This window comes from Struthio camelus, chromosome 11 (assembly GCF_040807025.1).
Source record: "Struthio camelus isolate bStrCam1 chromosome 11, bStrCam1.hap1, whole genome shotgun sequence".
NCBI lineage: Eukaryota > Metazoa > Chordata > Aves > Struthioniformes > Struthionidae > Struthio > Struthio camelus.
Window position 1 is genome coordinate 6,453,072 of NC_090952.1, and position 27,949 is coordinate 6,481,020.

General features: G+C 47.5%; 1 protein-coding gene across 3 annotated transcripts in view; it reads left to right on the top strand.

The window, feature by feature from the left end:
- ARHGEF9 (Cdc42 guanine nucleotide exchange factor 9) overlaps positions 1-27,949 on the top strand; it is a 221,374-nt gene that overhangs the window by 34,525 nt on the left and 158,900 nt on the right. For all 3 annotated transcript variants that reach the window (XM_068956872.1, XM_068956873.1, XM_068956874.1), the window contains exons 3-4: positions 2,127-2,274; positions 5,384-5,493. In XM_068956872.1, coding sequence (XP_068812973.1) covers positions 2,127-2,274; positions 5,384-5,493 — 258 coding nt within the window. The remainder of the gene's footprint in view (positions 1-2,126; positions 2,275-5,383; positions 5,494-27,949) is intronic.

A 27,949-nucleotide genomic window follows, 5' to 3' on the forward strand; every position in this document is an offset into this window, starting at 1 on the left:
GTGTATGTATGCATCAGGTGCTCTGGGGCCCTGTTCTGGTCCAAAAGGTGATGCTCTGAAGAGCAAGCGTTAGAAGCGCTGGGCAATACAATTAGCCCTTATTCTTCTAACCGATCATCCCAAAGCATCAGTCAGGCCAGCCAAGTGGTTAAAACAGTAGGTATTTAGAGCTAACCTTTTAGCAACAGTAGCGAGACTTTAGACCTGTTTTGATCAGCAGTGAATATTACCCGTGTTTCCATCTACTGCTATAAGCTAAAAAGCAAATATTTCAGGTAAAGACCTAGAAAATCCAGCAGCACAGTAATAATAGCAGTGCTGTTGTTATGGTTATTCGCCTTCTGTACGCTTTGAAGACCATCTGTAGGCTTCTGTTTGTGGAATTGGAAGAGACCTTGTATGACCTCTGGAAATATAAGGGAACACTCCCTGGAAGGGAGTATTTTGTTAAGACTTTTGGGAATGAGGAAAATGACATCCTGTTACTAATGTATTTCACTTTTGCATAGATACCGTTATCAGCAAGACGCTGAATACTTCAGTTAATTGGAATTGTTCTTGATGGGTATTCTAGCTTTATTCTAAAACTTGTTTCTAGAGAGAAGATGCTGGGCAGGCAGGAGGATGAGCAGATTGTTCTACTAAAGCACACCACAAGCAGAGACATTGAAGGCTTGTTGTGCTACTCCATGCCTGTGTTCTTCAAGCGCTGCAACTGCTTCTCAAAATCCGTTTTACCCCATTTTCCACTGCTTTACTAACCCCTGTCTTCAGCATGACCTTACGAGGAGGCCAGTGGTGATGGGCCACACAGCCACCTGGTGAGAAGAGCGGAGATTAGCAGTCTCCTGTTGTCTGTAGGCCAGCAAAAGGTGTGTCTAGTAGCTCACTTCAGGGGCACCCTTTGAAGCACATCTCCGAGCTGTCCTCCCTTGCTGTGCTTCAACTTGGATCGTACGGCAGCTGCGCACTGGCAGCGCATCCTTCAGCACAGTTTCATCCCAGAAGTGCCCAGCTTACAGCGAGGACTCCCCCTGACATGCGCCAAGGTGTGGGAATGGCCTTATTGGTCCTGGCCAGCCTCCCCCGGGGCCTCTCCCAGCCCAGCCCAGCCCAGCCCAGCCCAGCCCAGGGCTCAGCACCCCGTTCCTGCCCAGTTTGGGGCCATCAGTCCCTGCCCCAGTGATGCCGTAGCAGTGCTGGTCTCCAGCTCCACTGTGGCTGTGCCCCCACCTGGCCATGGGCCCTGCTGGTTTGGACCTCAGCTTGTGGGCTGACTGGCCAGCTTGACCCTGAGGCTGTCTTGCCACCACAGCCTTGCCATCACTGGGCTGCAACTGACCCTGCTTGTCCTCACCAGGCCCATCCTGGCCCTGATATGTGAACTGATCATTGGGGCAACCTGAGCCCCTCCCCTCTACCCCCCCCCCCCCCAGGCCCAGTCTCCCATACCCTATCCCTTTCCCAGCAATTAAATCACTCTACGGCCCCTGCTGCCCCCAGACCTCTATCAGATGTGAGGACACACCTGGCTGGGAAGGGAGGCTGCTCAGGGCCCTGAGGGTGCTAATTGGCTTTAATGGCCCTGACCAGCCTCCCCTGGGGCCGCCACCCACTCCCATGGGTCCAGGGCCCTGTTTTAGCCCAGCCTGGGGCTGTTAGTCCCTGCCTAGTGATGCTGTAGTGGTGCTAGTCTCCAGCTCTGCTGCAGCCATGCCTGGCCTGGCTGTGGGATTCTGCTGATGTGTTCCCGCTGGGACTTGCTACTTGGTGATAGGCATAGACAAAATGCCACCCAGAACAGAGAAATTTTCAGCAGGTGGTGCTTCCAAAAGAGCCTAGGAGGCTAAGTGCTGCTAGAAGTTGTTAGGACTTAAGGAACTTGAAAAGTGTTACCCTCAAGCTGCGGTCAAGGTAGTGAGCCATGTGAAATGGGAGTTAGGGCAGTCTGATAGTCTTAACCTTTTAGTCAAAAAACCCAAAAAGGTGAGATCTGACTGAGGATGTCCCAAATGTGTTACAGTGTCTTTAAAAATATATATATATATTATTAAATGTGCTGTGATTGTTTTGTCCAAGGTTTGACAAATGTGGGTAATGTTCTTCTCCAACCCTTTTCTTGCCAGCCTCTGTCTCATCCTCTTCATCCATCCCCGCAAGCACCTCCCTTCAAAATCCTCCTGGAGAGATGTCGTTCCTTACCCCTCTCCCAGAGCACCCCAATGGGGCTGGACCAGCTGGGCTGGAGGAGGCGGCTGTTACTGAGCACAGGCGGTGAGTAGCTTTGGGTTGTTTTACTCCCAGATTTCTCTTTCAGGCCCATGTGTCCTACAGAGCAAGACAAGGGCAGCAGTGGGTTGAAAAGTCAGAAGCGTGGCTTGGGTTTGGCTTCAGGCTTGTAAGAAACGTAGATGCAGAAAAGAGGGCTCTGAAAAACGCATGCTACAGGGAGTTTCCTTCTAGCTAATAAGGTCCTTTTATCTACAATATTCTTATGAATTAGGGCTATTTTCTCTCTTTCATTTCTGTGATCATAGTCCCTATATTTTGATTACAAGAAGTTGAACAGATGGGCAGGTGAGGTGTAAAAGCCATTCAGCAACTTCTGTGCAAGTTTTCACTTCCTGGTTCCTTCTTGGCTCTCTGTTCCCTTATCAGTCCCCATGGTGAACGCTTGCCATTTGGGATGGTGGCGGATACTCCAAATAAGCTCAGATGACAGCTCAGGTGTGACCTTTGTCTGGAAACATAGGACAGCAGAAGAAAGCTCGCATCTTGCTTGGGTGCTCTTCCTGATCAAAAAGTGTGTCATGAACCAGAGACTGTGCTGAACTATCCTCTGGAGAACTTGATTATTGTCACTGTAACTTGTCCTGTTCAAAATGATGCTAGAGGAGAGCGCTACATAATGCATTTGCTGGAAGAGCATTCTGTTGGCAGGTAAACAGGCTGATGGTTGAATAGGTGACATCATTTTTTGAACCTCTAATTAAAAAGATTGATAATTAGAGTGAGGAAATCTGTTTCCTGAAGGACACCTGCTGTCACCAAGAATCCTGTAATTTGGCTATGTACGGGTACGGGAAAACTGCCAGGCTCTGCTGACGTCGCTAAATAGCACCCTGGGAATCCAAAGAGTTAATGCGTGGTGGCAGCACATCAGGAGCGAGCAGAACCAGGGAGGAAGAGGTGAAGCAGCTGCCTCTTTCACTGATGGCCCTTTTGTAGAGCTGCACGCGTTTCTAGCACATGGGGAACAACTCATGCATCTCTCTTTAAAAAAAAACGTGAGCATTACTGGGTTTGCACATTGCTCTTGAGTGCTACTATGTCGGCACATTGCCTCTGGAGCCCGGTATCATCCGCTTGCTATAATTGGTGCTCGCGCTGCAGCTTGATTTTCTACGAGTCTAGAAAGTGAAATGCATGTTGCTAAAAATAACAGCAGGCTGCCTACGTCAGGATCGCGGTTAGGAAATAGGTCTCGGTGCAATCTCTCTCCCAGCAACGCTGGCAGAAAAGCAGGACTGTTGCCCACCCAGGCATGCCACAGGCCACGAGCAGGATCCCGGCTCTGGTGCTGTCTGTGCTGCTGTCCTGAGCAGGAGCAGAGGCCCCATCTTTTTGATTTGAGAGCAGCGTTAGGCTCGTGGCTGTGAATTTAATAATTAGCCTATACTTGTGAGTCCGACCAACGCTCTGTGTCCTGACGTGCCTGATGACAAAGCGCTCCAGGGTCCTCAGCGGTCTGGCGCAAGGGAAGCCACAGCTCTGTGGCTCTGCAGAAGACATATGGGGTCAAGAATTAGAGGGGTTTTGTTTGCTTGTGCTGCTGGTAAGAGACAGTCCTTCAGCCCCGTCCCGTAGGAGGGGACAGGGTTCATAGCTGTAGCTCTGGCGGGTTACGTTTGCTCTTGGCTCCTGGCCTGCAGTGCTCTGTGGCCTGCAGCAAGCGTGTTTTGCCGTGTAAGGTAAGGGTGACCTGAACTGCAGGAGCACAGGCCCCTGGGGTGTTTATCTCCGCTCTCCCAACGCCTGTGACCATTTACCCTCTTGTTGGCTGGTTTCAGGGCCTTCAGGATTAACACATGGAAACCTCTGCCTAGGTGAGAAGTGGATCAGGAAGAAGATGATTAGGGTCGTGCATCTTTTAGGCCAGAATTGCAGACTTTGGCTGTTTCCTGTAGATGCCTTTCATGCTGAAAGGGATGATGAGCCTCCAGGGGATGCAAACGCACGCGCTCTCACGCACACACATCTGTACATCCCCACCTGCTGCCTATGCACTGCCTGGGCCACGTGCAGCCTACTGACTTGGGAGTCTGCGCTAGCAGCTGCTGGGGGGGACGCGTGGTGCTCATCCCAGCACCTCCCTGCTGGGAGGATCATGGTTCCTCCCAGCAGCTATCGCTCCACGCTAGCGGGGCGTGAAGGGCCTGCTGGAGGGTGGCATTAAAACCCAACGTTGCCAACTGTGGGAGGGAAACACCTCTGCCTCACTTGCAATGATCACTTTGCTCCCTCCCCCCCCCCCCCCCCCCAAAAGAGTGGGATGGGATGGGGAGCTGAAAAGTTACAGCTTGATTTAGAAAAGCGGAGCTTTGTTTTTAAAGTTAAATTGCTAGCCCTCCTCCACCACGTGCCTCTTCTTCACAAGCTGGTTTTGCGTTTGGGTATAGACCATCAGTAGGGCCAAGCTAAGTTTGGGGTAAAGGTGTAACTTGCTTAAAACTGGACCAGAACTGCATCTGCGAGCAGTTGGCCCGAAATACTTGGGATGAGAAAACTACCCCAGTTTCTTTGAAAAACAGATTTGTATGGACACTTCCATTGTATTTTTTGTTTTCTTTCCCTGCATAAATCTGAGGAGCTTTTTTTCTTTTTCAAGGCGTTGCGTCGTGTAGACCCCAGTGACCGTAAAGGTGGGATGCCTGCTGCTCCCAAACTGCAGAGGTGCTGTTAGCAGTTATGAGCTAAGGAGCTGGTGTACTTTTAATATCAGTGCATGCAGGTTATACTGTCGTGCTGCCCGGCGCTTCTGGGAGCGTTTTCTGGCTTCACACCCAGCCTGCCTGCCCGTACCTGCTTACGCCAGCTCTGAATTCGGCTCTTAATTTGTGCCTGCGTTTTTGTAGTATCCAAGCTACGCTATTTCTCTTGTATCCCAAGAGCGCCAAATAAAGCTCCTAAATATACTCTCTGCTCCCCTCTTTTTTTTTCTTTCCTAAAGAAGGGGTTGAATGAGTCTCTTGCAAACAGTTTTGTTTCTTTCGTTTGAAAGAACAGCCTCCGCCCCCAGCCTGAGCGAAAGCACAGCATTTATCTTTTGTCATTCTTTTTTTTTTTTTCCCCCTTCCCTTTCCTGTGGATTTTCTCCTGGCAGCTGAGAACGACCTGGGTTCAAAGACTCTGGAGGTGCGCAGGGACTGCAGGAACGGTGGAAGTCGATGGAAACCCCTGAAGCCTGGAGCTGAGCAGCTGCTGGTCGATAAAGTAAGCCGTTGTTTGAAATATGCCTCTACCTGCTGCAGGGGTGGCACTTCTCTCCCACGTGTTCAGCCTAGCAATGTGCTTGAGTAAAAGCTTCCTGAATCCCTGGTTCCTTTAGCCACCGAAGGGGAATTTTTTCGGTTGTTAAGAGTCGCTTTATAGCACTAAAAGAATGGGAGCGTTAAGCTTTTTCTGCCAAAGTAGTTTCCCTCGGATATATGTTGGAGGCTTTATGGGCCAACGGAGGCACCGGGCCTCCCTCTTCTGTGGCTGAGCGCTCCTCGCACGTGGGGTGCACTGTGACATTCAAATCATCTGTAGGTTGGCTCTGCGATCTTGATGGTTTTTTCTCTTCCCTTTTAACCATGTGTCCTTTGGGTTTGATTCTGTTGCTGGCACCATCTCTGTGATGTACCTATGTGGCTGCTTCTTTCCCAAAGTGTTTTTTGCTAGTACAGGCGCAATCCAGGAGAGGGTTTTTTTTTTTTTTTTTGTGGATGATGTTCTCAGCAGGGGAAGTAAAAGCTACTGGGGGACTGGGGATGTCCCTGCCTCTTTCTAGGAATCATAACAATGCAGGAAAGATGGCAAAATCTTGTGCCGTTGTCTGATGCGCTTCCTTGTTTGTGCATGGAGTTGTTTCTGGTCTGTGCACTGCCTTGTGTTTGAAGTCTGGAAGCCTTTGTTATTCCATGGTCGTCTCTGGGATTTGTTTGATTTGTGAGTCTGGTTTCACTGGTACCCCATGGAGAAGGCTCTAGCCCGTTGGCTAGCTAGTGTCTAACGTGACGCAAGGAGAGGTGGCTGGTGAGCGGGCCGGAAGAGGTCTGGCCCTTGCTGTTCTTCTGGGGCAGTTGAACAGAAGATGAGCTGGAAGGCAGAATTAGTGAATTTTCCTACTAAAATCAAGAAGGGAATACTAACCGTCTGCAGCTCTTTATTACTGTCCCTCCATACTAGTCCTTTACTGTTAATGTTTTCACTTTGATGTCTCCTGAGCTGCCTTCCTGGCACGCAGTTTCCAGGGAGGACCCAGCCTCTGGGCATTTGTTTTTCTCACAAGCGAAGCAGTAAGTTGGCCATAAGTGAGGCCAGCTTGCTTGTGTTGGATGTTTCTTGGTTTCCAGGGAGCTAACGCGGAGAGGGACTGCTTGTGACTGTCTGGAATGCCACCTTGCATTACCTGTTTTGTCGCACAATTTTAGTGGGCTGAGATGCGACCCAGAGGGAGTTGGACTTTTCTCCCCTTTCCCTTGTGTCCTACCCTGCTTCCTCTGGTTTGCAGGTTCCTCATCTACACCTGTACCAGACACAGATTGCTTCTCTCAACTCAGGAAGGTTGTTCTCATTATACAGGTGCGGAACATCTAAGCTTCTAGCTTGACGCATGATCTGATACCAACAGAGTTGTTCATGCTCTGGAACAGAATAAAGAAAGGCAATGATAATACTCCTTGGAGTTGCTGTTATAGCAATGGAGTATCTCACCATACAATAAGTAAGCCCTACCTAGGAATACGGTGACTGATGCATGGCTATGTTTGGTCCAGCTTAATAAATCAAGTACTTGCTTAATCTGTTAAGAGGGACTGCACGTTTTGCAGCCTTTGGTAGCCATCCTTCAGGCCCCACTCTGAAACCAAAGCGCTGTTGTGTTATGGCATGGTATTGCTGCTGAATGCATGAGAAACAAGATGACCTGAGCTCTGAGTCATCTGAACACACAGACCGGTTTCTGATTGAGACTAGAGACTGGAAATTGGAGCATCCTTACAAAGGCAGGTGAAAATTAGAACTCTAGCAACTAAAAATACTACTGAAGTCTGGGAATGGAGAGCTAAGAAGCTTACCTTCTCTGTTGGTGGTATCAAGAGAAGATCTGGAAATGGAAAGGGAAATGAGCTTCTCAACTTCCTCTGAATGAGCACCAAGACCAGTGTGTGAGGTTCGGCTCAGATGCAGACGTGCCAAAGACCAGTGCGTCACAGGGCCAGAGAATTGTTTTTGGGTGCTGATCAAGGCGCCCTTGGAGACTTGTTCATTGCTGCCATTAGGCAGCTTGTTGCTCAGCTTGAATTACAAGCGAGTAGGCAGGTGTGCGAAACTGGTGCTGGGGTTTATAAATCAGAAGTACTGTGTTTATCCTGCTCTTGCAGTTCTTTATGCATGTGGCCAACAATAGCAGAGCTTGAAAATTCATCTGTCACCTCTGCCCCAAGCTGAGTGAAGATCTATGGGTCTGTAAATCACCTCCTTGCCAGAAAGAAGTTTCTTCTTTAGTGAGATTTGTAAATTTGAGTAAAGATTTGTGGGCTTGGGTGTCTCTTGTCAAATCCATTCTTTGGCAGCTGAAGACCAGTTAAGTGGCTAGGGCTAGCACAGAAAGGAGAGATTTATATTCCCAGACCAGGGGCCAGGCTCTTGGAGAAACTGTGCCTGATTTCCATCTTGAACAGGAGTGTGTGAGGTGGAGAGAGAGCAAGAAGGTGCTGACAAAGCATCAGTCCAGACCATATAACGTCACATCTGGTAGCTTTGTGGATCACTTTGCAACTAGCTGCATCTTCATGTGTCTGCCTCGATAGCAGGGATAGCTGCTCCTAGAAGGTCGTCTCCTTTTGTGGTACTTCTCCGTTGCAACTGAGGGCAGGAAAAGAAGAGCAAAATGCAAGAACGGAGAACAAAGTGATGGCAGCAGAAAAGGAGAGAAGGGGAAGCATCTGCTGTTCACCCTAGGAGTGCACATGCACACAGATGCACACCCACCCACCTGTGTTTTTTCTTATTGCCCATGCAAATTGCTCCTCTCAGTCATGCCCGAGCTGTCCTAACAAATGAGTGTCTGTAAGTCTGGATGCAAGCTTTAGAAATTTCCAATGGGGTAGATAAGTTTTATTACCCCACTTTGTAGGTGGGGATGAGTAAACTGAAGCACCAGAGGGTGGTAAATGCCTACCCATGCAGGAATTTTTCATTCTCTCCTAATTTCAAGAAGCAGGAAAAAAGTAAACTGGGGTCAAATTAAGTTGTCTTTTTAAAAGCTCTCAGTATTTTTTTTTAAAATACATTTCTCTGCCTGGAGAGTAATTTTGAATTGAAATAGTTTATATGCAAAACATCTTGTTTGAATCCTCATCTTATTTGGAAACTTTGCTTTCATATGAGCAGTCTGGCACGATCGAGACTAACTTGCACAGGAGCTCATGCTCCCCAAATCTGCAGTCTTTGCAGCCGAAATGCCAAAGAGTAATCAAAATCACAGAATCACAGAATCGTTTAGGTTGGAAGGGACCTCTGGAGATCATCTAGTCCAACCTCCCTGTTCAAGCAGGGTCACCTAGAGCATATTGCCCAGGATCACATCCAGACGGCTTTTGAATATCTCCAGCGAAGGAGACTCCACCACCTCTCTGGGCAACCTGTTCCAATGCTCTGTCACCCTCACAGTGAAGAAGTTTTTTCTCAGGTTCAGATGGAACTTCCTGTGGTTCAGTTTCTGCCCGTTGCCTCTTGTCCTGTTGCTGGGCACCACGGAGAAGAGGCTGGCCTCATCCTCTGGACACTCCCCCTTCAGATACTTGTACACGTTGATGAGATCCCCTCTCAATCTTCTCTTCTCCAGGCTGAACAGGCCCAGCTCTTGCAGTCTTTCTTCCTAGGAGAGATGCTCCAGCCCTCTAATCATCTTGGTAGCCCTCCGCTGGACTCTCTCCAGGAGTGCCATGTCTCTCTTGTACTGGGGAGCCCAGAACTGGACACAGTACTCCAGGTGAGGCCTCCCCAGGGCTGAGGAGAGGGGCAGGATCACCTCTCTCCACCTGCTGGCAACACTCTGCCTAATGCACCCCAGGAGACCATTGGCCTTCTTGGCCACAAGGGCACACTGCTGGCTCATGTTTAACTTGCTGTCCACCAGCACTCCCAGGTCCTTCTCGGCAGAGCTACTTTCCAACAGGTCAACCCCCCGCCTGTACTGGTGCAAAAAAGCTTTCCTAGCTCTGATAGGACCTTTGGCACCCCTCATCATACCTCTGTGCTTTGTCCTCAAGGAGATCCTACCAGTCGGGACAGTGACTGGTCCTGGGGTAGAAATTGGTTACTTTCTCTGGCACCAGAGCTATTCTGGGAGATATTTTGTGTGTCTGGATGGCAGAAGTACAAGCTGACAGTCCCATCCTGAAATGGCTTCATTCTGCCCAAATCACTGGCCCCTTCCTTTAGGAAGGGACTTGTTGCTCTTGGTTAACTGTCTGCTCTAAGTTAGTCATCTCGGCTCTCTGCGTAGTCAGGTGCTGGGGGACAAACTCCAGAAGGAGAATTCAGACTGTCCTAAAATCTAAACCACCCCTTGGGGAGGGTAGGCATGCATGTGTTAGCTTCCTCTGGCCTACCTGCGAAGGGAGCATGCATGACTGGAGATTTAACTTTTAGCCTTCAACTTAGCAAAGATGAATCCTCTCCAAAACATTCCTCTTCTCCACTCCTTCCCCACCTCCTGTACAATGTAGCCTCGGACAAAGGGCTAAAGCACAGATTTATATTCTGGACAAAGCCACAAACTCATTACTTGGGATAGAAACCTTGCCTCCGCATCAAAGCCAGCTTCTTTGACATCACCTGTACCAACAGCAGGGAGCCTACAGACCTGCTGCACGAAGGTATTGAACATTCACAAAACCCCACCAACCCAACCTGTCCTTGCTCCTTTCTGAGTCGCAAGCTCTTTTTTGGAGGCTGGTAGGGGCTGCTTTTGCAATAATGGTGGATGTGTGAGCCACGCGCAGCAGTCCTTGGCTCCCTGGAGCTAATTCCCCACCAGCATGTCTATCGGGAGCAGGAAATTCAAGCTACATGCAGCCTCCGAGAGAACAGAGCGAAGGGAAGGGTTGATTTGGGTTGTCTTGCTCATACTGCGTTGCCCTGAATAGGGAATGCTGCTTGGTATTCTGTACCAGCTGGCCTGCTTTCTATTTTTATCTACGAGCGTAATGCTGAGTGAGCATTTTGTTTGGGTTTTTTTTTTTTTTTTCTTTTCCCCCTTGCTTGAAATGTGTCCTGCACCATGTTTCCTTTGCCTTACTGCTTTGAGGAGGAAGAGGATGTGGAAGAGGTTGTAGACTGCTGCATTCTGATACGTGAGCTGGATTTAATCATAGTGATTTTCTTTTTTTAGTTCTTCTGTCCATATGAATAGGCTCAGGGAAAAGCATAGTCCTGTGGCTGTATTTGTACTAATTAGTGTAAATATCAGTGCGCTGGTGACCAGAGGTTTATATATACATATGGAGGGCTGCCAAGAAAATGCATGCTCTTTTAATTTCTTTCCTCACTTCAGACATTCGGTACTTCTCCTGCCAGGGCGTGTCTGATATGTATATTATCTGGGGTTTGCTTTATATCTTAAAAAACCTTATCATGCTGTGTTACTTAACTGTGTTCTGAAATCTTTTTGTGGCTTCTTTTCCATTACTTTCCTCCTTGAAGACGCTCTAGGTGTTTATAAGCATGTTTCTTCCAAGTTCTGAAAAACTGTCTGTGCAGCATTGTAAAAAAGAAAGAGGGGAAAAAAAAAAAAAAGAAAAAACCACCCAACTTGCTCATTCGAGGAGAAAACGGCGGTTAAGTCCAAGCTGACTGACCCTGGTGTACCTATCTTGGAGCCTCGTGACTTTCTAATGGTGTCACACACTCCCTGTGTGCCTGCGTAAACTGTGCTCAGCGAGGCGCTCCGAATTAGTGGGGGCTGCAGCCATGTGCTTCCTCTTCAGCACCTGAGGTCTAGTGGTGTCTGATCCAATTTAGTTTATGAGCTGGTCAGAGCATGAAGAACATCGAATGAATGTATATGGTCTACCATGAACTCCAGGTCATCTGTAAACCCAGTCTAGGTCATCCGTAAACCCATTTGCATCCATTTTGTCTGAATGGCCCGTGCTTTGAACTTACTCCCCAGTGACTGAGATGAATCTAAGTGCAAAATAGACTTTAAGATTGCTGGTACCAAGAGTGAGCAGAACTTATGAACTTAACATGGTCTGGCTGTTTTGTTTTGCCTAGAAATAACATTTGAGTGCTGTGTTTCCATGCAGAGCAGAGCTGGTCTCAAACGTGAGCCTTGATTACAATGGTGTTATACCAACAGTACCATAGCACAGATGTTTCTTGACAGCCCCGGAGGCTTGAGGGAGCATGAATGCTTACTGGAAGGAGAAGCTTGAAGTGAAGAAACAGTGAGCTTTGAGTTGTGGTTTCTGTTCTGGATAGCAAAAGAGAGATGTGAAGCTCCAGGTTTTGGAGAGATTCTCAACTCTTTAGAGGTTATATATAAGCTTATATTAAGAAAAATCTCAGCTTCCAGTTGATGATCTTTGCAGCATAATTGAGCCTCAGGATGTTTTCTGTGCCCCTGCAGGTGGTGGGTACTGCACGCTACATAGCGATGAACATGTGTATAATGGTGACTGTACATAATCAACTCTTCTACAGTTCAGATTAAGCTCTCCATCCTCATCTTAAATATCAGCAAAGAAAGGCTCCTTCTCCTATTGCTCAGTAGTTCCACCTTGATTGTTCTGCTTCAACTCATTACTCAGCTCTGTCACTGGGTTTCAGTCTGGGATGTGGTTTATACAAAAGAAGCTTTAATGTAACCTCAATTTGTGTTTCATTGCTAAAACCTTAATGACAATTTGCTTGGCAGCAGCATATACCCCGTGTGATTTGTCCTTCCCCAGTGTATTGTGTTCTCAATAAACCAAAGTCCGTGTTAGGTGTAGCATGAAAAATCTCAGAGTAAATATTGGAACAAATGCTTTTGTAGTGATTCCTAAGCTCTGGCTGCGTTTGTAATTCAAGGCTACCGCAGTGTCGCGAGCAGTTAGCTGAGTAAGAGCCAAATTTAGGAGGGAAAGGCAAAAGCACAGGTCATAGCCTAGAAATCTCTTTTCCTGTAGCTACTGAGATGCGATTCTGAGCTGCATCTACCATACAAAAGCACTACTGAAGCCAGCAGTCACTGGGTGCGTGAATACCTCTTGGCTCTGAGGACGAACCCTTCAGGGGATAGAAGGGAAGTGGTTACCGTGCGTGTGGCTCCCTGTCCTCTGAGAGATGAGATCTCAAGCGCTTCACCATGCATGATCAAACCAATGTGGCCAAAGGTGATTGCCCTTCAGCTCTCACGATGGAGAGCTGCACTGTGGAAGTGGGAGGCCTGATGTCCAACCCCCATATTGTTGTTGTGAGCTCTGTGCAATTCAGTAATGAGGCCACCGTGGTCGATTTCCTTCTGTTGGACCCACCTGAAGGAAGATCTGTGACCATCCCCTCTACTCCTTCCCCCATCTCCTCCAGGCTGATGGTAGTCTTGTAGTTTGGGGGCATACATCCAGAAACAAACAAACAAACAAACACAGTGCACTTGGCCGCAGTGTAATGGTGCTTTGGTTGGCATGTGAAAATTAGGGCTTGCAGGTGAGGTTCAGTTGGATGGATTTTGCTCTGCATTTTGACATCTAGAAGCTGAAGTGGAGTTTGGGTAACGCATTGCCCCTAGTCACTACTACAGGTAGGAATAAACAGTCTAGTTTTTTCTCTGGCTTTGTTCTGCAGAATTGTAACGCTTTTATACCTGAATTGAACCTGGGACTTTAACCAAACACTGCACTTGTACTTGGAGAATGAACATAAAATTAACAGGATGAGAAGCTGCAAAGGGAACTTGAAGTATTAGATCAGTGCAATCACGTGGCCTGGAACGAGCTCCTAGATGAATCAGGGAATCTCTTAATCTCCATCTCTTAATTGGCTGCATAGAATATAGATAATAATTTCCCTAATAAATCTCTTTCAGGCTCTAATATCTAGGGATATATATTCTCCTGTTCTCTGAAGATTTTTGGATATCAGTCTTACCTGAACTAGAATAGACATTTCATGTTAGCTGTGTCAGGTGTGATGGGGTCAGTGGTTACACTCCTGTGCAGCTGGAAAAAAGACCAAATAATAGCTGGTTACAGTGCAGCGCTGTCCTTGAGCTTTTGCCAGTGTTAAACGCTGTTTGGCCATTGCAATACCGAGACATGCTCTGCATCAGCCTGTGGAGAGGAGCTATGAAATAAACTTGTAAGAGAAAAGTCGGAACAAGTAAGGTGAAATGGGTTCAGGCTGTCATGCTGCGTTGACGTTCCCTGGATCCATCCAGGTTTGTGGAGGAGAGTTCAGCAGAAAACCACCGAGTCCGAAAAGGACTAGTGGGATGAGGGGGAGGAACGGGGGGAGTAGCTGTCGTGCCTGGCTGACTTCTTAGGCATGAGTCAGAGAAGGACTTCCATGGGCGAGGGATGTGGCTGAGTCAGGAGGGGGACTCACAAAAGCAGTTTCTATATCTGAACCTTGGACTATTCTTCCTCTTCTGCTGTCTTGCAGTATCCAGTCACACCTGAGTGATTCCTCATCCGCAAGGGAATTGTGCTCCGCGACTGGGTGTTTGGGCTGCGCCTGGCTGGGTTACCGCAGAGAAGAGCCTTGGCTGCTTCACCAGCTGTGGGTGTCTTGCCCAGCATCGCATGGTGCGAGCTGCTGCGTTAACACATCCGTGGAAGGGCAGAGGAGGCTGCAGAGGCTGAACCGCCTTGAGCTAGCATCAGAGGAACTACCCCCTTGTCAGGGATGTAGCTCAAAGCCTGTTATGCCATTTGGGACCATTTTCAGAGGGCTCCTTGGACACTGGTTGATTGCCAGGCCTTGGACCGTTCTTGTCCTCAGGAACGGATTTAACTTGCATCGCATGTGGACAGCTGTTGTGGCACTGGTCACTTCCCAGGTCAAGATATGCTCTTGTGCAAATCTACATGCAAATAAGTCTGGCCTTTTCCAGTTCTGCCCACCTGTCATCGCTTATGGTATCAAATTTTGGGTGCCTCGCCAATGATGCTCTATATGATCTAGTAAAGGATAGAAAGCAAAGTAAAATAATTGCTGCGAGCTGGAAAAGGGCTGACGACAAGCGTGGTTAGAGTGGGATGCCCAGAGAAGCAGCTTCCTCAAAGAGTTGAGTCGGTACTGAATGATTCCCCTTTACGCTCCTCCTCACACAAGAACCTGCATGTCTGAAAGCAAAAATACCTCTGCCGCTGCTCTTCATATGACAAGTCCTCCTCTCCTCTCTCTCTTGACACCCTTCCCAAATTTTTAGGTGCGTTCAACCACTGACTGGGGAAATGAGCAGCTCCCGCTGGAGCCAGGCAACAGTCTGCAATTGGCTTTTAAAGGGGTCTTGCTGTGCCATAGGTGTACGCGGTTCCTCTGACGTGTTTAGAAGTGGAAATGGCTAGGTCAAATCGGTGTCAGTGTAATGCCGGAGAAGGGACTGAACTGAACAGCAAGCAGGGAAAAGGAAAGTGGGAAGCAAGTGGGACAAGGAAAGCAGCAAAAGGCAAAGCGAAGCCGGACACGGGGACTGCAATTCACTGATTCAGTCGCAGCGTGACCCAGCCGTGCCTGCCTCCGCCCGCGCTATCTAGCCTACTGCGCCTGCCTGAAGCGTTACCTGCTTTTTCCTCTTTGTTAACTGCTCCTTGCAGGGAGCCGAGAGCTTTGAGTCTTTAATACAGAGAGAGCCAATTAAAAGCTTGGGCAGAGGAAAAAGAGGGTTGTTTAAAACAAGCTAAAGCTTTTCCAAGCCTTCACCATAGCGGTGATGCATCCGGTTCTTTGCAATGCCATTACTGTTCCTGGGCTTGCGTAGGGCTGTGCTGGTGGAAACTGTCTTTCAGATTTGCTTTTATCTTGTTATTGTTGACTTCCAGATGTTCAAGTGTGTGGGCAACTGCTGGCTAGGGCACCTTCAGTAGACTTCCACTGTCTTTGCAATATGAGAGACCTGGTCCCTGCAGTGTGAGGCTTTCAGTTCCACATCGTTTCTATGAAATGCTCTGGAAATGGTTAAGAAGCTAATGCAGTCTTTTGCAAACTGGTATATTATTTTATCTCCATCAGGCCTGCTGAACAGGATATTGTCAAGTGTTTTCCCTGTAACTGCATAGTGTGGGTGTTTGCTGCCTGATTCCCCGGCTGTTACATAGTACAGCACGATCAACCAACGAGCGCTGTGAGCGAAGCTCCCTGGATGTGGTGTTTTGGAGCAGTGTAAGAAAGGAGGTTTCCAGACTCTTCCTATCTCTGGCAGTCCAGTGATTTGTTTGACTGGGAAATCCTCTCCTAGAGAGGAGGCGGGAGAGCTGTTCTCCATGAAGGTCTACGTCCCTGCTCTTTGAGGTAGTGTTTTATACGGGACCGAGCTGCTCCTGGTGTTGAATCATTTATTGTAGAGCCAATGGGTATGTAAAGTGAATTGCCTCAAGTTCTTCTAATGTTGGATGCAGCGGCGGGTAAGGGTGGTGTATGGGCAGGAAGGAGACAGAGGGCAAAGGGAAATATCTCAAATATAAACTCATTTCTGCTCGCTTTCCCCGTTGCCCACAAGCACACGGGGCAAAAACTCTGCTGAGCAATGATCCTGCCCAAACGTAGCGTTTTCGCTCGGACAACGCTGTCTGAGGAGACAAAGCTTTAGCCAGGAGCAAAGTAAGAACCAGAAGGGGTGGTACCTGTAAAGCAAGGGCATGCTAAGATAAAAATGGTCAATTTGCACGCCTCAGGGCATCACTAGAGACAGCCAGCCAGGTCAGGACGATGCTCAGGCCCACCTCTACAGCACTGTGCAGTGACGGAGCTATTATGGAAATGGATTTTGCTTTCCCCTGAGGTCCAGGAAGTACTTCTGCCAGCGGTTGGAGGCTGGGCAAGAAGAACCAGAGGCTGGATCTAGCTGTACCCAGCTTATTTCCCTGTGTTCTTTAATGGGGCCAGCTCTTTCACTTCTATAACATCTCACTTTTATTTTTGCACTGGACAAATATCAAATATTCCTCGGGAGGGGTCTTTGGTTACAGGCACAGCTTTGACAGTTGAGAACTGTCCAGGCTGACGCACTCGCTTCATCTGAAATGCTGCTGTTCTCAGCTCTGTCCTTAACCGTCAGCGATAAGTTTGCATTTCCTACGGATGCTATTTCAGGCTGACCTGAGTTGTTACAAGTCAGGTTCATAGTGGATCAGGCTGTAGTGTTTCAAACTTCATTGTGTCAAATGCTTGTCTTCCTGGATGAGTTTCATTTCGTCTTGTCTGTTTTGCTCCTGTTTCAGCAAAACAGAAAGGGAACTGGGCAACAAATCCCCACATCCCAGCTGGTCATCGCTAAAGAATTTGGTTTACATCTTGCTGAAGCATTTCACAAGCTCTTCTGCAGAAAGACTTTTTTTTTTTCCTACTTTATTTTGTTGTTTTTCCTTAAGGTAAAGGCAAAGTGAACTTTACAAGCGCTTCCTGGGAGTCAGATGTTTTCCAGCTAGTGTTTTGCAAACTGTTAGAGCGGCAGATCGTGAGGTGGGAACCCAGTTATGCAAACAAAGCCACGTCACTGCTGGCCAAAAATAGCTCCCGTACGTGTGCATTGAGGTGGAAATGAAGGCCTTTGGTGTGCACAGAGCAAAAGGCAAGGGGAGGGAGGGGAAGCTGCAGCTTTTTGTTCGGATCCTCTCAGGAGATATTTAGAGAAAGCGCATTTTCCCCAGACGGGCTGAGCAGCACTGCTCACAAATTCAGTGGCATAGGAGTTACTGCCTGCCTTATACAGCCAGGCGACGAGGTTTTTGAGAGATGGCACTTTGTTCTCGGGGGTTTTAATCATTTTTAACATCTGTGTCCCACGCGGAGCATGTGGAGATACTAGGGAATCTATATTTTGAGATTGAAAGGGATATCTAAAAATCTAAAGTTTTGAACTATAATTCAAAACTGTGGCTTTTTTCCTTTTCTTTCTTCTCTTTTCTTTCTTTCCTCAGTCCATCTCCAGAACGGCGCAGGCTCTCGTTGTGGAGAAATTTCCCTTGCTACTTGGCTTCAATGTTCATCTGTTTTCATTTCGGCCTCATCCAGCAATGCTATACCTTAAATAATTTTGCTAGAGAATTCCTCTTGCTATTTGCTGTGTGCAAACATTATAGCATTATAGATGTGCTGGTTGTTAAGCTTACCGTGTGTTTTTGGCAGGGATGGACTCCAGCCTCCTTTCATATGTTGCATTTACACTCTATGGGTTTATAATACAAATTTGTATTTTCTCCTGTGGAATTGTTACATTGGTCCGCCTTTGCAGCAATATGTTTAGCTGCAGTTTGCTAGCTAGCTGTTAGGAAATTGTGTAGCACTATGGGCCCAAGGTCTCGTTTTGGGTATATAAAGGAGATAAAGTTGTAACTCAGGTGTGGAAAATTCCTGCTCGTACATGTGTGGATGTGGTTTCTCCTTGGATAAAAGCCCCCTGTTTATGAAGACTTGCGATTTCTTGTCTTGCAGTGTTTTTCTGGGATGCGTTAAAAGGGGCCTAAAAAGTTGCGCAAAGGCTTGCTGTCTCCTGTAATGCACCTGTTCCTTGCAGATTTTTTTTTTGTCTCAATTAGAAATCTTGTTCAAATTATCTCTATACTCATCCGGAGTTGTGAGCACCTGTCTAAGTATCTTACTTAACCTGTTTGAACACAAGTTCCCCATTTCTGCTTTCCTTCTTTCCAAAGGTACGTATGAAATCATTCTCCTGCAAAAATCCCCGCATATAGTAGGTTTTGTTTGTTTGGGTTTTTTTTTTCCCCCCCTTCCCCTCTGGTTTTGTCATGTGTATGTGTCTGGGAAACTAAGGGCTTGGTAAAGAAGTGAGCCTTTCGAGTATCAGCATCCTTTTCCTGCTCCAGACCTGAACGTTTTACAAGTAGGATCCGCAGGCGTGTTGCTTTTTAGGCTGAGCCCCTTGGAATATTGCGGTGTTCCAGAATAGCTGACCCCAGCTGAAAAGCAGCATGCACAACTACACCAAAAAAAAAAAAGGCTGAGGGGAGATTAGTGCTGATTTTTTGGCCTGTCAATTAAACAGGACCACTAGGATTCCCAGTGTCTGTCTGAGAGGTGACAGCAGATGATCAGCTATATCCCAAGTGCTTTAAATGTAACTGCTGGTTTCTGTACGTTTGTGCCTAATTAAGACATGCATACATCCTGCACTCTTCAGCATTAATTCTGAGATTTATTTTGAACCATTGCCAGGGGAATACATTGTTATGGCATCCTCTTTCCACATCTATTAGCAGGAAGAAGATAATTGAGGAAATCTCGCGCAGATTTAATTGGGGACTGAGGGCAGGAGGGGGAGAAACGCAACGCAAGTAGGTCACGACTTTGGCAGTGGGTAACTCTTGCTTGACGCTGAAAGATCCAGCTGAGCGAGGATACTCCAGGCAGCTGTGGGTCTGCTGCGGTTTCGGGGTTAACCAGGTAATTGGTTGTGGTGCGAAAGGAGTTTCCTGCTGTATAGTTTATATAACGTGCTGAATATAGGCTGATGCAGGTTCTCTCCGTGGCCCGGAGCAGGGTACAGCTGTGCCTGCGGGAGTTTTAAGGGCAGGCGCTGCTGCCTTGTGCAAATCGAGGTGGCTGATACAATTGCGCTTGGGTTTGGGGTGGGCTTTGTGAAGCTTAAAGCTTTATTGTGCTGCCTCTTGATCGTGTTTTTGAGGGAGCTGTATCAGAATTTGTCTTAAAAGGAAAAACTTTTAAATCAGCTTTCTATAGCTTTCCCTCAGTAGCTGGTAAATCTTCTCTGGAAGTACCCGGACCCTGCTAGGTGCAGGTTGGGGGAATCTTGCTGGGAGCGATGGCCGCGCGACACCTGCGTCTACAGTAACGCTTTGAGCCAGAGGGAGGTCAGGAAGACTGTCATCGTGCTCCGTTTCTCAGCTGCCTGTTGCACTCAGGGGAGCAACGTTCTTGCAAGGGTGAGCCACAGGCCGTGCTGGGAGCACCCGCTCCCTTCCTGCCATCAGCCCCTCCGCTTGGGCCGTAGGGACACGGTTCTTGTGCTGTCAGCAATGCCTCTGCAGCCTCATGGGGCAGGGTCAGGCTCTTCCTCCAGTTATTTTGCTGTTTGCTTTCTGCCTGATGCAGCTGCAACATGGGGCAGCATTCTGCAGATTTGTGCATTAGGCATTCCTGTAGCAGGTCGTGCTGTTGCTGTCCAGTTAGGTCCGGATGCACTGTGTGATAAACTTGGGATGCACCTGGATGCACTGCACTGATGCGCAAGCAGGCCACATTCGGCCAAATACAAAAACCTCGAGAAGCTGCAGTCTTCTGGTCAGGGCTGACTTTATTTAGGACACTTCTCTGTCTTCTGGAACGTGGTCTGGTGGCTCCTCCATCTAGCTCTTAGATGCTAAGGTCTCACTTGTGTTGTAAACTCTGGGCTTACCCTTTGGACTTTCTGTGCCCGTGTAGTCCTTAAAGCAAGCCTGTGCAATGTATGGCCCATGGGCTGGACTGCACCCACAAAGCAGGTTCCTAGCCCACTTTGTGATGTTGGCACACCAGCATGTCGTCCATGTGAACCAAGAACTGACCTGTGATACACCTCCAATACCCAGCCAGGTGGTGCTGGATACGACACCTTGCCTGCCAAATAACCAGCAGCAAGTGAGATAGCTAGGTGCCAAGGGCACCTCCTCAGAGGACAGCATCAGGCTGGGGACATGGGAAACTTGGAGCAGGGATCTGGCAGGCAGAAGCCGTAGAGGAGAAGAAAGTGCCGTGCTCAGGACTGGCAGTCTTTTTTAATAGCTCACTTGCTGTCTTTAACAGCTGACACCACATGCTGCGGATGGAAGTGCAGGAAAGAGCTGGGACTTCCGTACAGCCATGAGATAAATAGCAGATAATCTCAATAAATGTTGTTCTGCAATATCATCTTCCTGACTCACCATATGATGCTGGTTGACATGTAGCTTCTCTGTCCTTCAGCATCCCCATCCGTAAAACGGGCAGCATAGCACTGGCCTTCATGCAGCAGTGTGGTGAGACTGCACTAATTAACACTTGGCTGATCACATCTAGGGTCTTCCCATGTAAAAGACGTTGGCTATCAAAATGTTTAATTTGTCTTTTGATGGTGAGATTGGAGTGACTGGTTCCTTCCTGGGTATTATTTTGTGACCTATGAGAGGTATGGCACCATTGGGTCAGGAGAGTTGAGCAGAAGGAGCTAGTCCTGATTTGGTAGCTGGGATGCTGTAGCAAAGGATGCTCAAGGTTAATGAGCAGAAAGAGGTTGCTGGAGGATTGTCCGTGGAATTACTCAGCGCCTCATAGGAGAAGAAACACCACCTGAGGGACGTTGGCCAGGCTGCCCAAAGTGGTACTGGAAGGTGCTCTGATGCCGCAGTGATGAGCGTGGAGCAGAACCGGGTCATGTTCTCCCAAAACTGGAGCTGGGCAAAGTCCGTGGTGAGTCCCTCTCCTAGGCCCAGCCTGTTCCCGCAGGCATGGGTGCAGAGGATTCAGCCCAAGGGTTCAGCTCCAAGCTGGGAGCAAATTAGCGTTGAGGGAGAGACGCTATGGTTTTGACCATAGCTACTGGCCCCTGGGTGGCAATGAGTCTGTTGTCGTGGGCCTGCGCAAACACTTAGAAGCAGTATTTGTCCTAAAGAGCCCCAAAGCCAAACAAAGGCAGACACTTTGTAATAGTTCCTGTAAAAAGAGAGAAGGGCTTTAACGACAAATCTTGCTGTTGAATATTTTTACTGGTTTCCCAAAAGCCTCAACCACCGGCGTTGCCAACCCGAAGCATCAACAAATATGATTCTGTCTTAGAAATGAATGTAATAAAGAATATAAACACAGAAAAGGGTGGGAGTTATTTATCTCTCTCTTTTTGAGCCTTGAGGGAGTCTCTTCTCAGGCTTTCTCATCTAGCTGCCCGGAGCAGAAACTTTCTCAGCTTGTGTTTAGAAAAAAGAAAGAAAAATGATTCTTATGATAGCAAAAGGTCACGAGCTGTGTGTCTCAGGCTGAAGTAAGGGGCAAACCTCTGCCTGCCCCTCGGAAAACATTTGCTGCCATAGCATACAGCCAAAGTGCGCTGTCTTTGCCATGTGCTCTCCCTTGGATTTCCTTCATTGGTCCTGCTTTCTAGGATTCTCTCCTCTGCAAGAGTAGCACTGTGGGTGCTGTTTCTGCCGATGTGGTGAACCTGCATATTTTCCTTGGGATGAGTCTGTCTTTCCAGCTACCCGTTGGAAAGCCCACTGGGGCTGCAGATACGTTGGCTTGTGCTGGAACAGCGTGTACAAAAAATAGCTTCCTCAAGGACACGGCTTTCTGTACTACGGTGACTGATGTCAGAGGATGGAAAAGGTCTTGTTTTCTCCAGAAATCTTTATTCATAATGTGCATTCGAGAGAGAGCAAGTCCAAAAAAAAAAAGTAGTGATTCTGCTAAGCCTAAGTTAAGAAGCCTGTTCAATTTTTAAACAGTTACATAAAACCATCAAAGTTTGACAGCACAGAGATGCAAGCCTGTGCAAAAGAGAAAGGGGAAAAAGAAGCTGAAATGGAGTGCTAAAGTTAATTCCCCCAGGCTTATACCTAGAACAGCTTTAATTCATAGATGAACCCACCCCTGCTCTTTCTCCCCCTCCCCTTTTCCCCCTTTCCTGACAAAAGGCTTCATGTCGCTGAACTCCTGCGTAAGTGTGAATGTGTCTTATGCCAGCACTGCTCCTTTTTACCAAGCCAGCTGTGTCCCAAGTAAGCATTTCTGTGCCCCTCTTTGGGGAAACAAGTTTATGGACATAAGTAACGGGAACAGGGGTTGTCTAAAGCACAGGCAGGGATCCTAGGCTCCTACGTGTTTCTGCTCCTCAACAGCCAGGTCTGTGCAACAATTTTTATTTACTGCCGTGGACGTGAATATGCAGGGTAGCAGTGTTTTAGGCCTTCCACTGTGGAAGAGTCCCAAGATGCCACAGTGGCGGCCGTTATTCAGGGCCACGGCTCCTGCATGCATGATGATGGACAGTGGAGGTAGCACATATCCTCCACCAGGAGGAGACTGTGCCTGCCCAGGCAGTGGAGCTCAGGATCTCTGGCCCTTTCTTTCCCCAGGGGTGTTGATTTACTGGAGGAAAGCTTTGGCAGGAACAAGTTATAATGTATGACTTGCAGTTCCCTCATGGCAGTGCTCAAAGGATACCTTACTTAGGAACAGCCTTGCATCTTTTCCCTCACTTGAAACATGGCTAGGGACGTTTGTAAAGGAATGCTATCTTTGAAGTGTCTTGGTTGTTGCCCTGTACGTTTAGTGCTCTTGTGAGGAATCATACTGCCCCATGTAAACTGAGTTTTTGTGTTCACTGATATGACCCCTTGTCCAGGCTAGTATTTGACAGTACCAAGATTCAAGTGTTGCTGGAGAGCACAGGCTTCTTTGGCTCATGGTGTGTCACCTTAAGCCTTGCAAGAAAGGTCTGGCAGTTCCTAATGGTGGCTTTTTCCGAACAAAAGAGTTGGAAGCTTAGAGCAGTGAGCTTGATACAACTGCGAGGATCAGTGCTAAGCACTGGCAATGAGTTGGCGCAGGAGAGTTGCGGGATATTTGTATGCCCTTATGGAAGGGGAGTCGTGTTGTCCCTTCCAAAATGAAGTGGGGATAGTCTGTGCTGATAGCGTTATGGTCATAATACGCTGTAGGACTCTTCCAGTAAAAAATATCCCTTTCAATCTGCAAAAGAACACAAGAAATGGTGATCAGACAGAGGTTTGATGCTGGGTCTGCCTTTACTGGTTTTGGTACACTTGAAGCCAAATCTGTCTTTGGCTCTGTGCTGTCAGTGGATCTATGCCAGGCAGATGGTGGGGCCTGGGCATGTTATCACAACAGCATTTGTTAACTGTATAGGATGTTGGTGAACTTCACTTCACTGCCTTTCTGGGCTGCTGGCTGTAACATGAAAGGAGTGTGGACTTCATAGGAGGTTGGAGGTAGGAATTCTTCTGCTCTTTTTGAGGCTTTTGAAACACAGTCATGGAGTTTAGACCCAGATTTGACTTGACAGCTGACATTCCTGTTTATTTGGCCTGATGTTTGTCTTGAACAGTGACATTCAGATCTGAACCTCTTCAGAGACTGGTAGGGCGCTTTTCTTGCAGGTTTTGGGTACAGCTTCCTGATCTTCAGTGTTTATTAAGCTTTAGTTTTGGTGTTGGTTCTGATGACATTTGCCACTCCCTTTACCAGAAGAGACAAGACTGGTACCCCTTGACCATTTTTTTTCCCCAGATAATCTGCAGATGGAGAGTCAAGAGCTGAATGGCAATGAATCATCTGCAAGAGCGTGTGCAATAGGATCGCTCCTCTCTGGATAATGCACAGATGTTCCTGGTCTCTATGAGTAATATTAATCTATTAATATCCACTACCTGGCTCCTGGAAATCCATTATATCTGGTTCTGTCTAGACATGATCAAGGACATACTCTCAACTCCCATTATTTTTTGATAGCATTAATAATCAAGGAAGTCTTTGTTTTAAAATGTATTCAGAAAGCTGTAGTTATTGCAGAAATTCCTGAAGAATGGAAAGAAGTTGTCTTCTGCCAAAAGGGAGAAAGATTTTCTTTTTTTTTTTTTTTTTTAAAGAAAATCCCGTTCAAGTCAATTGGTCAATTACAATGTCTTTTCTTATTTGCTAGCATTTACCCTTTACCCTGGGTCACTGGTTCAAAACCAGCCCAGCTTAGTAGTGATGAAATGCTCGCCTTGAGAATTTAGCTCACCGCGCTAGGCTTCCAGTTCTTCCCAGTGATGTTACTGTGCACTTCTGCAAGTGCTCCCTTTGAGTTTTAGGTGGCCAATTTGCTTAAGGAGGAGTTACGTAATTGGTCAGTCCAGGCAGAAACCCACTGGAGGATATGAGGTTGGGCGTTTTGGGTATGGCTGCGTTTCTTCCTTCAGCCAGTTGCCTCTGGCCATGAGTGAAAGAAGCTAAATCTCCCAGTGATGCTTCTCTGTCACCAGCAGTGATTTGCGCAGTCTTATTGAGGGCAGGACAAGGAGCGCTTCCAGAAGTGCAGTTTGGATTTTGCTTGTGCTGATTCAGGGCACCGAATGTCATGGAGCATAGCTGGCACTTCTGTTGTCCCGGCGCTTTCCTCCAGTCACAGCGGTGACTCTAAGCAAGGAAGGACTCTGAGCTGTCGTTCCAGTGCGGCTGACTAGGCAAGCGAAACTCAAAACAGCCATAGGATTTCCTCAAGGTCATGGAGAAATGCTGTGGTGGTACTGGATAAACCACTCTTGACTTTGTGACCTTGTGTAGGCTGTGATCCTTCTCCTTCAGACTTGCCAAGCTTTCTGATGTCGTATTAAATATCAAAAACCTAGCTATGTTTAAAACGAACCACTCAGTTTTCCTAACATCTGCTGCAAAGATGATGTTTAGATTAAAATTGCCACCGTGTCTATCATAAATGTAAGTAATAATTACACAGAGTAAACTTTAAGAAAATCAGACTATAGTGGTGCTGATTGGTAGCTGGAATCCCTGGCATGTCGTTTGTGGAAAGAGTGGAGTAGAGATGGGAATCAAGGGAAATTTTTAGTAAATTTTCCTTATATAGGAAAGGTTTTTGGTCAAGAATGGATAGATCATCTTCCTTATGCCTACCAAGGCTTTGCTCTGTGAGGGATTCCTAGAGGAAACAGCTGGGAGAAAAAATATCCAAAATTCAGGTTTGCCGAAGTCTACCCTTTCAAAAAATCAGTGGCATTTGAAGTGCTCTTGTACTCTCTGAACTGCAGTTTCCTTTCTGTGTTTGAGAAGTGCCTGAACCTCCTCTGAGCTCCCTGCAGGACATAGGTGTTTGATCTAAGGTCCTTGACTTGCTACGTTATCGGTGGCTCCCAGTACTGTCTGCAGCCTTATGGTTTAACCAACAAATCCTAATTTAGACAGGGTCAGAGCACAAAAGTTCCTGAACTCTTTGTGCATCTAAAGTGCCACCTCTGTGTTGGTGAGCCAGGATCCTAAAGGCACTCACTGATTTGGCAGGATTGCGGCACAGGTCCCAGTGCTGAGTCCGTATTTTGGAAGATCACTGTGCAAAGTCGTCTTGTTGCTTCATTGTCACAAGTAGGGGCAGCGCTTTTTTTTCCCCTTCGTGCCCAGACCACTGCGTGTTGTTAAGCAGCTGCCGCGTTGCACTACTGAGGTAGTGACGGTTCAGGGATCAGTAGAGCGATTCCCCTCTTTTACAGTGCTTTGGGGTTCTTTAGGATGACAGGCATTATATAAATACAAGTAATTGTCATTAGAAAAGCCTCCAAATGGTTCCGCTCACACAGCCTCGGGTAAAGGACTAATAAAGAAGATGGGCCACAAGGGAGCCTGTTCTTGCCTAATTAAATCTGTGGATGTTTGTATGACAGATGAAACAGAAATATTTAGGCTGCTCAGTCTGGGCACAGTCACTTACCAGTTGCAAATCAGAGTGACATGAGTCTATCCAGCAAGAATGGAGGCCAAGAAAGACCTCGCAAAGTGGTGTCAACATACTGCTCGAGAGAGAAAAGCCTGGGGGAGAGGTGGAGTCCTAGTGTAGGATGGCACCTCTTGATATCGGAGTGACCACATACACCTGACACAGAAGAATCCATGGTGCTGTGTGAAGCCTGGTGGTTCAGGAGGGTGCTTGGGGCTAGGCAGGTTGCAGCGTGGGAAAGGCCCATGTACGTCCGTTCAACCCGCACAATTAAATGTGGTATTTGGGGTTGGGAGGTGGCGAGGAGGCGGCTGTTTTGCTCCTCTAAGAAGGGATCTCGGCACAGGTACTGGGTGGCAGAATGAGGAAGAAGAGTTTGCAATTACTGTGTCTAGCACTGGCAGGCAGAAGATGAAAGGATGGGGTGGCAGGAGATGAGGATGACTTCGACCAGGTGTGGCAGGGAGGAGGATGATGGATCAGATGGCTGTGTTGATCTCAGCCGTAGAGAGGACCGGTAGAGAAAGCAAGGGGGCTGACCTGATCTGGTACGTCTTTCCCACCAACGCTCTGAATTTTCCGGTGACTGAAGAAGGCTTTTGCAAATGAGCAGCGGAGGACTTTTGATGAAACGGTCATCAAAGAATAGCGCGTAATAAGCTGGTGAGATGTAATGTATACGCGTTGTCTCCCCATGTTGGCGGTAGGTGTGTGTCTGCCTGATACAGGCTGTAGCACCTTTCCTATGGGAACATTGAAATGCTTTATGGAGTACCGATATTCTCATCGTAGGCATCGGAGACACTCAGAAGTGATCTTTAATTTTTAAGCTGAAACATGTAAGCCATGCTTTTTGCAAAGCTCCTAAGCTCTTGTATTGATTCTAACTGCAGATGTTAGTGTTGGGCTCCTCTGAAAATAAAGCTTAAGTTATCCTGATTTAGGGCCCCAAAACATGAAGTGTCCAGACTTTATCCCTGGTGACTTGCTAATGGTCGCCCTGCCATTAGAGAGCAGCATTTGCAGTGCAGTCTTGCTGTCATTATTCCCATCCTGCTGGTCTTGCTGTTGCTCTAAGCCTGGATAGAAAAACACAGCCCTTGCTTATAGAAGGGTGTGAGAAAATGACTTAGCTGGGTGCAAGTTGCCAGCAGGATGATGTTTGGAAGGTCACTTTTTCTAACTCTAGAACCCCTCCCAATAAACCGTATCTATGTATTTTTGATTGCAGACAGTGTTTTGTGCCTCCTGGACAGATCCTGAGGTTCCTACCCACTTGCTGTCTTTATCCGAACATAGTTTCATGCTAGGTCTCAGCTGGTGTAGGTCAGAACCATACTGGAAGCTGGCAGCGCTCTCAGGGTCTGACATTTTACCTCTATGAACTTGCTAGACAGATCCAACTTTCTGCTTTATCCAAGCCTCCTACTGCTAAGAATCCCAACTGCTGTTTTAACGCATTGCACTGGCACCTTGTCAGGTGAGCTTTCTTTGCTTTGCTATTTTTGAGAGAAACCTGATGGGGCTCCACTTAGCTCCTGAATGATGCTTTAAAAGAGCATGCCTGAAGCAGAAACAGTGTGCCAGGAGGTCTCATGTAAGAATTGCTTCCGCTAGGCACCTGCTGTCTTGCACTATGCCCCTAAGGCTTCAATATGATGTTGTTCTACTTGAAGGCAAATTCCTATGGGCTTAGTCCTGAGCCTTGTCATGGAGCCACATGAAGGGGCTCAAACACCCAGCTCACTGATGGTGTGAGAATTTTACCTTGTTACGAAGCTGGTGTTTCTCTGCTGCTATCTGGGAGGTGAGAAACGCAGCATAATGAAGCAGCAGCATATCGGCCTTCCCTGGCTGGTAGATGGCCCTATGGAGCTGTTGTACTTCAGCATAACTGAGAGCAATCCAAAGGATTTGTCCTGTGAATTTGGCTGAGTTATGCCCGACTGCTCAGGGATAAAGGAAGACCTTTCCCTGGGGCAGCTCTAAGCCATGCCAAGATCTGAGTGGACTCCTAGATGCTTCAGGAATAAGAAG